A 13258-nucleotide genomic window follows, 5' to 3' on the forward strand; every position below is an offset into this window, starting at 1 on the left:
ATCATTAAACCTCACATGAAAGCGGCTGCTAATAACATTGTCAGAGATGTGTCCGGACGGCTTGTATCACGTGTTGTAGGGGCGGGGCAGGAGGGGTCTGGTATGGCTGTAATCAGGAAGAAACGTTCTGTTGGACCACCTATGCCTCCTCCTAAAAAGAGGAAGGTTGCGAAAAAGCCACGCCATACAAAGAGGAAACGTTCACAAGGAAGGAAGCGCAGTGACAAACAGAACATCTTCTAATATAAAATGGCATTTATCCACGAGGCTTCAGAGGAATGCGTCAAATCAGAGCTAGATCTTTTTCAACTGGCACCTACGCAAACAAGCATTGAAAACTGCACGTACATCGAGATCCCCCCTTTATCAGCGCTGACACCGAATGCACCCTTGGAATTTTTTATAACCGGACACGGCGAGCATTACATGGATTTAAACAATACTCTGCTGTATGTGAGCTGCAAAATTGTAAAGGCTGATGGCACGGATATCGATGATGGTGCAAGAGTCGGCCTTGTCAATTACCCCATAGCATCATTGTTCAATCAGGTGGATGTCACATTAGGGGATCGCGTGATTACACAGAGTCACCATTGCTACGCCTACAGAGCAATTATTGAACTTATTCTGAACTATGGTGGAGATGCCCTGAGCACCCAATTTTCAGCGGGTGGTTTTTACAAGGATGATGCAACACTCATGGAGAACACACTGTTGACCGCTGCTGGTAACTCCGGTTTCAGAGCGAGAGCTAGACATACAGCCGGAAGTCGTAAATGGGATCTGCTAGGACCATTGCATAGTGATCTATTTTTTCAAGACAGGCTATTGATTAACGGTGTGGATGTGAGCATTAAACTCTCAAGAAGTAAAAACGAGTTCTGCCTGATGAGAGATGGTAATGAAAATTACAAAGTACAGATCCTGGGCGCATCTCTCTTTGTAAAACGTGTAAAAGTATCCCCTGGTGTACGGTTGGGCCATGCGGAGGCGCTGCTTACCTCTAACGCCAAATACCCTATTGATCGTGTAGGCATGAAGGTTTACAGCATTCCTGCAGGCAGTCTTGTGTGTAATCAGGAAAACCTATTTCTAGGACAGTTACCTAAACAGTTAGTGATCGGCTTCGTGGACAACGCTGCATTTAGTGGTAATTATGAAAGAAACCCTTTCAATTTTCAGCACTATAATGTCAACTTTTGCGCCCTGTATTGTGACGGTGAACAAATTCCTGCAAAACCCCTTCAACCTGATTATGAACATAACCTTTTTGTGAGAGAATATATGCAATTGTTACAGACTTCCGGTAAATCCATGAAAGACCGTTCTGTACTGATTAACCGTGAGGAGTTTAACAATGGTTATACATTATATTGTTTTGATTTGAACCCTGATCAAGGTTGCTCAGAGCACTATTCCCTGATCAAGAATGGCAACCTGAGGGCGGAAATTAGATTTGCTGTGCCCCTCCCCAATACCGTCAACATGATACTCTATGCAATCTTTGAAAATCTTATTGAAATAAGCCACACACGCAACGTCCTATATGATTACATGTAAGAAATGGACACTATACAGATACTACGGGTGTTGTCTGGAAATGCTCTCTTTCTAGGCGTATACCCCAGCGATTTGTTACCCAAGAGAAAAATCTCAAAGAGGCCTTTCGGGCTAATTGTGAACACGCATCCAAGAACTTTACCGGGGCAGCACTGGCTCGCATTCTACTTTCCAACTCACAGTTATGGCGAATTTTTTGACTCCTACGGAAGATCACCAGACAGCTCTGACTTCCCCGTTGACATCGTGAGGTTTTTAGAACTGCAAGCTAAGACATACACATACCATACTCTTCAACTGCAGAACCCCCTGGCAATAACCTGTGGACAGCATTGTTTGTTTTATCTAATTAAGCGCATGAGAGGATTACCTTATGAGGATATTTTGAAGCTATACTCTGAAAAAGATGACAAAAACGATCAAATGGTGAAGCAGTTTGTAGTAAATATGAAGACTGGAAGAACCAGCACGTGTAACCAATACTGTTGTCTGCAAACATGTATGGCACATTATAAAATAAACACAAAACATTAAACGTATTGCATGTTTTACAGTCTTTTATTTATTCACAAGTGGAGCCAGTCACCAAAATTTAGAACATTTTTAGGAGCTGACACAGAGCCTACAGTAGGATCAGCCATAGCAGAGGTTGATTTTGTAGAACTTACAAGCTTAAAGGGCCCTGTCTCTTTCAGCTTTTCAAGCTGCTCTTTAACAACATTAGAACCTAGCAAGCCCGTTGGAACATTCATCTCTGCCATAGCCGACAGAAACTCGTTCCAGCCCTTAGGGTAATATTTTGCAGTACGCGAGTGTTGTTGAGAAACCCCTTTGACCAGGTCTACTATGTTAGTGCCAGGAACCTTTGTACCCCTATATAAAATGGTTCCATAATCATCCCATCCCAAAATGTCTTGATGCTGTTTCATTTTGTTCAACAAAAGAGAGGCATTTTTCTTGTAACGCGTGCTCACTCCCTCTAATATCTCCTGCGTTGTTGGATCCGTGGTGGAGAGTGGTGGTGCAGGGGCCGGCACAACAGTATCTTGTTTAAATGTTTCTGGAGCTTGAATAAATTTCAGAATGTCTTTCTCAGAGTCATTTTGTCTGGTCAGCCTTAGAAATCTCTGCAACACGTTGTTGTACAGTTTTATCTTGTCGTCTTCACTTATATCTGTTTTCTGAAGAATGGTCCTCATATCATCATCCAATCGGCTAACGGTAGTAGTGCCTATTGTAGGTGCCCGTCCATGTAACTGCTCCATCTGATGCTTTGGCACCAAATACATTTTTTCTGCATATTCCATGCTTACTGGCCTAATAGACTAGTCAGCAATGGTATAGCGGCACCCAATAACGGAGCTATAAAACCACCTGACTGAAGAATAACCTGTTTCTTCTTTTTCAGCGAGATCTTTTTATCACTCAGCTTTTTAATACAGTCTTTCTTTCTCTTTAAATTTTGATATTGTGAAGGCTTCAGAGGCAGGTTACCTTTTAAAGTGTTCAGAGCTATTTCAGCAATGGCCCCCACCAGGTCATTATTAGCATTGCATAAGATGGCCTTTCTCTGCTTTGGGCCGGCCTTTACTAAGATTTTTAGAACCCCCCAATTTCTGCGCACCCTCTCAGACATCCTGGATGAATTGGGGGCTCTCCAATTACAGCAGTTACTTTTTACCCTTCTTTTTGATAGTATAAACTACCGGCCAATCAGGGGGGTAGATCCCAGTTCTCAGCCTAAAGTTTTCTGGAGTGGTGGCAGATAGATCAACTAAAAGATACCCATGGGGTTTGCTAGTTGCATCTTGGAACACTTCTAAAAAGAACCTCGTGCTGGAGGGATACATTTGACGTGCCAATGTGACCACTTGCATCTGGTCACGGGGGCATCGGAATAGCACCAAATATTTTGCATTTAGAGTTATTGTTCTCATTTTCTTACCCTGAAAAAACAGGTTTTGAAGTATGAGAATAATGCTAAGATTTTTGTGATGAACGTACTGTGTGAAGGCCTTCTCTATTTGCTCACTTTCACCAGCAGAAGCCATGAGATCATCTACCACTGCTAAATTGGTTTGATTTGGTGGAAACAACTCAGCATCTTCAAAAGAGTCAGGAAGCCCCTCCACAAATTTAATATTGGGAAATTTATTAAGCAATTCTTTGTACAGAGGTTGCCAACAGTTATAAAACCATATAATATTTTGAGGCATTTCAGATAATACATGTTCACCATGTTCTAACATTTGTTTTATAAAATACGATTTTCCAGAATTGGAAGGTCCACTTATAATACATGAGAAAGGATGTACAAATTGTGCACTGTTTTTCATCATACTTAATAACCGTAAGGCAGCGTACAATAATCCTCTCTATTGAGCACCCTTTTATTATAGTTAACTTTTAGAGTTTTCCTGAGCACCCGTGTTTCCAATGCCCACTGTTTCTTAATCCTAACAATTCCAGGCTGCTGTACCCGAATCTCTTTCTTTTCCTCACCCCCTGTTAGGCAATAATCATCAATCAGCTCTTTCAGAGTTTCAAAATTAATTTTTACACAGTTGGCACTATTTAATGTCAACCCCTTCACCTTTAACACAGTTGCACCGTTTGACAAAGCATACCCGTAGGTCTTTGGCCCAACTGCTGCAAACTCCGTGATTGAAGTGTTTGGGGGAATCTCACTTGTCAACTGTCCTAAATAATCCCCTAGCGAAGGTGACCACGCCCCCTCTCTGCTAATAAAAATGACAGAATCGGTGTCGTGATAGAGACATCTGTCCCCCAAGCGATCCAATAACGTGTATAATTCTAGCCGTGCATAAGCAGTTGTAAAACTGGCAATGAACACATTTGTACACGTTGACTTAGTAGGTTGGTTTTTGGCGGCTTTCCACGTTACAACGGCTGCTTCATCATCCAAAAATTCGCAGGAGGAGACTTCGTAATAGGGAACAAAAAGATATTGAAATAATTCTTCAGGTTCTGTCACCACAGATGTTGTCATATGATTGGTACTCTGGCCAAATTTACCCCACAATGAGTTTAAAAACAGTTTAGCAATCTGTCTTTTAGCAGGATTGACTTCAATATGTTCCCTGCGTAAAAGGACACCTTCCTTCTTTTCATAATCCCGAACATACTGCTCTTTATCTTCCTCTGTTCTGCACCAATCGGGATACCCGCTAGCCTCCTGTTTTTGACGGAGATGCATGTTAATATAACCTGAAAACAAGTTTTTTGACTTCCTTTCAAAATGCCAAACTTCGTAGATCTCTGCAATTCTGTAGCCTTTTTCTAGAGCCACATTCAATTCTACAGTACACCATGTGCCGGTTAGGGCTCTTTCCTCATCATTATGGAGGCATTCTGTGACTTGTTGATTTTCCGTACAAGTTGCACACAGACTAAACATTAATTTTCCGCCTGCCTTATGCGGCAGTACAGGAAAGTATAGGCCTCTCGGAGTGTACACTTTAACTTTTGCAAGTCCAAAATACTGTTTTATATCCCCAAAGTTTTGGTAGATTATTTCAGGGTGACCTATCGGATACATCTTGTTCTTGTTCACAAAGGGGTACAAGCTTGTAAAATCATAATACAAGATTTGTTCTCCCTGTTTTGGTTTATAGTACAGGCATGTGGCGTTTGTTCTACCCCCAAAAAAGGCATCTCTGAGATTCAAGGGTGTTGGGAGTTTACTATCTGTTAGAAATCGTTTCAATCCCACATCTCTCTTCATCAGGCCATTCCATTCATGTTCCCAGATGTTTCGTACTACAAAACCTAAACTATGTAGGTAATCTTCTTTAGCCATAGTGCGAGCATGCAACATGTCATAGGTTGAATCAAGCAGACTATTGAAGTCCTGGGGCTTGTAGCATATAGGGCATCCATGAAAAAAACAACCATAAAATTCAAACGCTGTGGGTATCCCGTTTATGACGGCAAAACCATCCAAAAAATAGATACCTACTTGCTTTTCACCACCTTGCAGTGCATGTTGGATGTTGATCCCTTCTGTATGCTCTATATACATCAACCACTGTATAGAGCAAGCAGAAAAGCTTTTCTTGCTTTTCTGGTAATTGTCCAAAGGCGCCAGTGCGATGGTGTTCTTCTTTAAAAACATGAATCGATACTGTGCCATACAAATTGAAGCTAATGTCACATACTGGAAAGGATCAATGCAGCGAATCTCTCTCTCTTCAAGAATATCTCCCCCCCTCCCTGTGAAACATTCTCTACTTGTCATTTCCATAACTTGTTCTCTAAACTTATTGCAGGCCCTCCGTAATATTTTTACATCCTCTTTGCAATAGTATGCAAGCTCTTTTTTGAGGTTAAATGCTGTATCTTTATTAGCCGCATACCATTTCTCAAAGTCCTCTCTCTCACCAGGCATCATGGTATCAGGACTATAATACCTGGCTTCTGGCAAAGTTCCAACATACTCTTGATTCTCTGTAGTGTTGAACAAATGAGGGAAATAACCCTTGGAGCCTTGAAAACCCATAGCTTTTGGCATTTTACTAAGCTTCATTGGTAAAAAAGAAAGGCTGTCAATAAAACGTATGTGAAACATAGGTAGGGTTATGCATAACAGTTTGCCTCCTTGAGTTAAGAGTTTTACCTTCACCTTTTCACGAATCAACTGCCTGAGGATTAGGTAACCATCATAACTCTTGGAGTTGTGGGCTATGAATGTGGAACCCTTAAACTTAGGCTGCACAAACGTTTTCACAAATTCCTCCAGACATTTAACTCCGGACCATTCCCACTTTCTAACCTCTTGACCATCCAGCATGTCCATAGCATACACATAATTTGGTATGTGTGTTCCTGTTTCTTGACAACATTCAAAATCATACACAATGTAACTGGCACCGATATTTGGTTTGTAAAGCCTTTTCAGAAAACATAAGTGACCTACCAAGTTATCTACTACAGCATCACACTGCCCGCACGTTACCTTCTTACATTCGGTGTGTGGGACCGGCACATAGATACCACACCTAGAACAAAACACATTAGCTTCACAACTAATTTTTCCTTCCGAAGCCAGCCTTTCATGCATTTCAAGACATGACTTAGATCTGCAAAGCGTTTTGCACGTTTGGCACTTCACACTCCTTCCTGGCAATTTGCGGCATTCTGAGCCTGTGCAGGCTCGACAAAAATATTGACAATCATGCTTAAATTTATGGTGATATGCTGTGTGGCACATCTTGCAGAAGTAACGAGCACCCATGAAGCCTTTTATGTTTTTTACACCATAGTAATGACTGTCGTGTAACAGCATAAACTCTACTCTTACTTCCAGGGACCCTCCTGTTACAAAAAATCTCCAACCCCCTTCATGGTAAAACACGATCTTTATCGTTATACCGAAGTAGTCCTCAAATAAGTGTATCTGTGAAAAGTCAATTCTGTGATCTGTAGGAATACCCAGGGTTTTATGTAGGGCCACAGCTCTGGTAATAATTTCTTGTTTAGTAGACGTCCCGTTATCTAACAATGTCAGCAGGCTGCCTGCAAAACACAGAAACATCCCCTCCACATTGAAATCAATCAGGTGCTGTTTTTTCTTCTCCCTTACTGAATAGAACTGTTCCTAATTTCCTAAGACCTCCACCCTCCCGGTTCTTCACAATAGTGACTGTAAATTTCAAAGAATTCCTCCACAAGAGTTCAACGTTGCTCTGTAATAAATTCTCTACATAACTAAGGAACTGATCAGCATTTAAATCCTCCAGATGCCTCCTAACACTAAATAAGGGCCTCCCTAATTCCTCAGCATCCATCCGCAATTGTATAAAATCATTGGGCCTTATCTCCCTGGAAATACGGTTCAAAAGGCCCTGTATCTCATTATGAATAATATCTATAGCTTGCGTGAATGATTGAACATATTCCATATTTACAAATCTATAACGCTCATAGTATTCTCAAAGTTTCTATGCCATGCTTGCATTCTTTCGAGGAACACCTCTGGGGCTTCTGTTGCACTTAGCGTGGCTGAATCTTCCAAGGCCTCCCCCTCATCTGCTGATTGGGTTCCTGACATAACATCCTCTTCACTGGTATTGTCACTGTCTGTTACCGGCCTCTGAGGGATGTCAGCCCCCATTCTTGACTTTTTACAAACAGGCTCTACATAAATAAATAAAAAAAGACATTTTGAGAATCTTTTACTGTTTAATAACTTCAAATATCCCTATTTACTAATACTTTTTACATTTAAATTAACCTTGTATTCCACGAGATGTTGATGGTTGGGGTTCATTTTCCATCCCTTGTAAATCCTGTGCAGGGCTTGACGGGTGCTGCTGTGGTGCAATACTCTGTCGATCGCTTTGTGGCCTTGGAAAATCAGCAGAGAACTGTTCGCTGTCACTATCTGTAGATTCGTAATTAGCAGTTAGGTTAGGTTTCTTACTTATTATAGTGCAAAGAATATATTAAAACAGCCTGGAAATATATATAAGTACTGCTTTTTCTAAGGCATGTATCTACATAACAGATCCTACCTTGCATATCCATTTCTTGTGAGCCTTGTGTTGTGTCCTGCCCCTGTGTTGTTCTTGCTTGTGGACCACCTCCCGATTGTACAGGGGTGGCACTGATGTTTGGAAACCATGTCTGCAACTGTCTATTCCACCATTCTAAAAAATGAACGTAGAACCGTGCGTGTGCCTCTTTTTCACATATTTATTACAATAAATACTACTAAATACAGCATTACACATAACCACACCACCCATATTGCTGTTAGGTTTATCTCTTTATTACACTCTATAACAACATACATCTTTTTAAAGCAATACTTATCTTGTAAAATAAAATAACAAACCTTCTAATTCGCTTTCTTGTGACCCTTGTAATGTAGCATCTCCAGGGGCCCCACTATAGGAAATCTCTTGAGACTCCTCAGGTAGAGTTAACAAGGCAAACAATTCATCATTAATGTCACTCCAATCTAAAAGAAAAATCAATTCATATAGTTGTACTTCTTGCTACAGAAAACTATAACCTTAATATATTAAATGTCTAGTTTGAAACTTGCCCCTCCAGCACCACCCCCTTACACATTCATTTTTTTTGATAACCTTTCATCATAAGTCCTGACAAACTTTACCATTTAAACAGTAGTTATGTCTGTATATTAATTAACATACCTTCTATTTCCCCTTGTAACTGATTTGCATTCATGTATAAATTATATTGTGAATCTGTAGGCATGGTGAGATTTGCGTATAACTCATCTTCCTCACACTCTGAAACAATAGTTGAAATGTAATAGAGGCTCTGCAGATAGACAAAACGACCACCCTGCCCCCCCCTCACTACTCCCCAATCTATAGATTTACCCAGAAAAGAAAAAATAATACCTTCACATGCTTTCACACATTGCGAATCTGTCACCTCCTCCTAATAAACACATAATGGTCGATATTACATATATATATATATATATATATATATATATATATATATATATATATATATATATATATATATATGTAATGAAGATCTATATTTAAATAGTTATAGAAGTACTCACATTAGCTTCTGCCATTCTGAAGCAGTCTTCTTCTATGGTCAGCCGTGCACAGTGTCTGAGGTTAATTGACCACCAACGTCTTATCAGCTTTTAAACAGCTATATCACACCTTTCCAATGGTGTTGACATAGAACGTATTCCTACAAACCTATTGGTGTTCCTGAAACCATGCCCCTAAAATTTGCTTTCTGTATAACCAATATCCCCAACCCCTCCTGAGAATTCTAAATGTCCTTTTGCCAATAGGAAATAACAACAGACTTCAAAAATTCTTCAGTGTGTAGCTTTTATTAGAAACACAAAATTTTACATTAACATGCACTTATAATCAAGTTTTGTAACAGTTTGACATATCAGTCTTTTTAAAGATATAGGTGTCTCATCGCATATCTTTTTCATTAATAAGAGTGGTTCCTTTGATTTTTCAATGCTTTCTATAAACGCCTTGACTTCATTTAAGGTGTCTCTTGTGAAATATAATTTACTCATTTTGTCTGAAATATTAATAATTAGCCATACAATTTGAGGTCTAGATATTTGAAGACACCTGCTTTTAATAAGGCTTGCTTCATCGGTTCCGTCCGTTTGGTCTTCATTTTGCAGGCATCCCATTAAACAATGCTGGAGAATTTTGATAATACAGTTCTTGACAATTTGCAACAACCCTGTATTCAGTTGTGGTGCCAGTTCTGAAAAAAAGACATATCTTACAATATATATTCTATTTTTTCAAATCATGAAACATTTTTTGTTTTTTTGTTTACATATAATGCATACCTTCATTGTTTGGTGGCTGACAGAATCGACAATAACATATCTTCACTGGTAAGTCATGTATACTCTCAATGTAAATTTTTTTACAAAGTTTCCTAATTCGCCGGGGTCTCTTTGCTGGCTCTGGTGTCATTTTCACATCGAATAAATCATCAATTGGTTCTTCATTATGAACACTTTTATTATTTCCATTGTCAGCTTGCATGTTGGGGTCTCAGATACCTAAGCCTTAAGTGGTTAGAAAAGCCTCAAAATTCCTTAGTCAAGGCCTTGGCACGTGATTTGGCTGTCTCTGTGCGCATGTGTACCAATATCCAGAATATGTCTGGACATATCTCCCAACCTGGATGTGCCCGGACACGTCTCTATATTGTTTATACAACCCCTGCTGTGTGTAAAGAAATGTCATTATTTGGAATCCACTATTGTTATGTTGACAGACTCCCATTCCTGTTAATTATTTTTACTTCTAATCTTGTGAAAGCAGGCGTGTACGAGCCACAAAAGTTGCTTCCTCATTCCTTTAGCTTCTGTCTTTATAAGATAGCTAACTCATGTACAAGAAAGTTAATTTTCTTCGCAAATATAGTTTTTATTTTATTTTAACATCTCTGTAAAAAAATCCCTCATGTCGGGGGCTCTCTTTGCTTGTATACTGCTTTTAAACAGGCTGTGTAAAACGCCCCGATGTGAAGTTCCTCTGGCAAGTAATTATGACGTCATAATTATTCATACCGAAAGGGATTGTGGGTCTGTTGTGTTTGTCGTTACTACGTCCCCGTGTGAAAGGCCACGGGTGTCACAACCAGCGGGTGCGTCTTTTGAAACCGTGCTACCGGGGATGAGGCTTTCGGGTTCACTTGGGGTTTGCCTCACCATGACCTTAAAGTACTTCATTTAAAAAGGAGTTCCGGCATTTTGGGTAGGGGTGGGAGGGGTGGTTGGGGCTGAGAGTTAGGGTTAGGGTTAGGGTTAGGGTTAGGGTTAGGATTAGTGATGTCATAAATGGGGTGGGGTTACACTGTAAACAAAAACACGTCACAAAAGGGGTGGAATCATAACAAAAACGTCACACAAAGGGGCATGGCTAAAAACATAAACAATAACAAGGGGGCGGGGCTTATAAGCCGGATTTTGGTATGTACTCCATACTACTCCCACTGCTATCATGTCTCCCCTAGTCCTTTTTTTTCATTAAAGTAGACATACCCAGTTCCTGCAACCATTCTTCATATGTTTTAGTGTCCAGTCCCCTAAAGATCTTTGTGCAGTTTTTCTAGAGTCTCCACATGTTTTTTACATCATGGCGACCAAAACTGGATGCAATATTCCAAGTGTGGACTTACCACATCAAGATCAAAATATGAGATTTTAATGAATGCAACTTGGTTTTACAATTGTTTTCAGGATTTTTATATTTATTGATCAGTAATATGGTAATATCACCATTTATGATGTGATTTAATCTTTGTCATTTGTATGTCTCTATTCTCCTTTTTATCTTTTGCATGTTCACAGGGATGCAGCAGAAGCCCCAGAAGTTATGGGGATGTTGCCATGGGCAGTAATAGCCACTTTGCTCCTTGTCCTATCCCTACTGTTGATCCCCAATCTTTAACCATGATACCTACAATGACCTCAATGAGATGGATACACTCTCACACAAACTTGTGGGATTTTGTAGGTGCTCAGCACAATCGATATCTGGCTGGAGATGTCATCATCACTTCCATCAATAAGAGCCATCAGGTTGTCTTTCTTGCCACAGTGATAGTTGGGGACATTGGCTTCTCCAGTACATAGAATGTCCAGCAAAGCATCTGAAGACACAATGTTGATCACATAGTTGTCATGGATATTGTAGCCAAGTGTGAGTTTGGGCAGGAGCTTGGGATTCTTATTGACCTCTTGAATGGCCATAATGACGGAAAAACTATTTGAATAGTCAGTGTTTCCTTTACTGTAAACAAATGTGCACATCATCATCACTACCTTCATCGACCACAATGTATATTGAATTTAGTCATGTTTAATACAATATGCCTTTTTTTGCCATAAACCAGATTGATCAAAATCCAAAGTCAAATTGTACTATCTGATGGAATAGAAATAGTCTTCCATTAAGCTAATTATCACAAATATATTGCTATTAGTAGTAGTATTTACAATGTATGCAATGTATGGCTGTGAAAGTTGGACCATAAGAAAGGCTGAGTGCCAAAGAATTGAGGCCTTTGAACTATGGTGCTGGAGAAGACTCCTGCAAGTCCCTTGGACTGCAAGGTGATCAAAACAGTCAGCCCTAGAGGAGATCAACCCTGACTGCTCTTTAGAAGGCCAGATCCTGAACAGGAAACTCAAAGACTTTGGCCACCTAATGAGAAGGAAGGACTCACTGGAGAAGAGCCTAATGCTGGGAATGACAGAGGGCAAAAGAAGAAGGGGACAACACAGAATGAGAGGGCTGGATGGAGTCACTGAAGCAATAGGCGTGAGCTTAAATGGACTCCAGAGGATGGTAAAGGACAGGAAGGAGGAACATTGTCCATTGGTTCACCATGGGTAGGACACAACTTCGCAACTAACAACAAAAATAGTATTTAGTGTGATTAGCATTAATTTTTATTTGCCCAAAATGGGGAGCTTCCAGTTTTGAATGGAGAGGTAGTAACTAATTAAAGGGAGATAAAACAAGATGGAAGGAATATAGTAAAATACCGATCAGCAGAGATCTCAATATCTAAGATACTTAGAACACACTCCTTATTTAGAAAAATCTCTACTACTAGATTATTTAGTTAAATCAGCACTGCAGTCCTAGAAGGCTACAGGAACCGATGGAACACCCACCGAAATATGGTAAGCCACAGAAGAATAAATCAAGATTCTAACCAAGCTATGCCAGAAAATCTGGAAAATGACACAATGGCAAACTGATGGGAAGGGATCTATCTACATTCCAAAAGCAAAAATAAAAAAAGGATATTAAACAGAGTGTGCAAAATATTGTACAATATCTGTAATTTTCTCTATATTAGAATAGAATAGAATAACAGAGTTGGAAGGAATTTTGGAGGTTTTCCAGTCCAATCCCCTGCTTAGACAGGAAACCCTACATCAGACAAATGGATATCCAACATCTTCTTAAAAACTTCCAGTGTTTTTAAACTTCCACTGTCAGGAAATTGTCAGTTGCTTCTCTTGTTGATTAGTTTCCACCTATTGCTTCTGGTTCTACCCTCAGGTGCTTTGGAGAATAACTTGACTCCCTCTTCTTTGTGGCACCCCCTGAGATATTGGAAGACTGCTATCATGTCTCTCCTAGTCCTTCTTTTCATTAAACTAGACATACCCAGT

The 13258-nt window shown here is 39.9% G+C and overlaps 1 protein-coding gene and 2 long non-coding RNA genes across 3 annotated transcripts; 1 reads left to right on the top strand and 2 right to left on the bottom strand.

Annotated features, from left to right (window-relative positions):
* The first annotated feature begins 249 nt into the window (after positions 1–249).
* On the top strand, positions 250–1560 carry LOC116502530 (uncharacterized protein F54H12.2-like). The gene has a single exon (XM_032208411.1). The coding sequence runs from the start codon at positions 250–252 to the stop codon at positions 1558–1560; it is 1311 nt and encodes a 436-aa protein (XP_032064302.1).
* A 6146-nt stretch (positions 1561–7706) lies between these two features.
* LOC116523878 lies at positions 7707–8460 on the bottom strand. Its single transcript, XR_004257171.1, has 4 exons — positions 8417–8460; positions 8094–8228; positions 7814–7963; positions 7707–7716 (listed from the first exon to the last, which is right to left on the bottom strand). It is a non-coding gene; the product is annotated as an uncharacterized LOC116523878 (long non-coding RNA).
* Positions 8461–8466: 6 nt separating this feature from the next.
* LOC116523879 lies at positions 8467–9003 on the bottom strand. The gene is made up of 3 exons (XR_004257172.1): positions 8955–9003; positions 8742–8840; positions 8467–8542 (listed from the first exon to the last, which is right to left on the bottom strand). It is a non-coding gene; the product is annotated as an uncharacterized LOC116523879 (long non-coding RNA).
* Positions 9004–13258: the final 4255 nt, after the last annotated feature.

The sequence above is a fragment of the Thamnophis elegans genome, chromosome 2 (assembly GCF_009769535.1).
Source record: "Thamnophis elegans isolate rThaEle1 chromosome 2, rThaEle1.pri, whole genome shotgun sequence".
NCBI classification, from domain to species: domain Eukaryota; kingdom Metazoa; phylum Chordata; class Lepidosauria; order Squamata; family Colubridae; genus Thamnophis; species Thamnophis elegans.

Coding starts and splice junctions, on each gene's coding strand:
- LOC116502530 (XM_032208411.1), top strand. CDS start 250: ATGGCATTTATCCACGAGGCTTCAGAGGAATGCGTCAAATCAGAGCTA.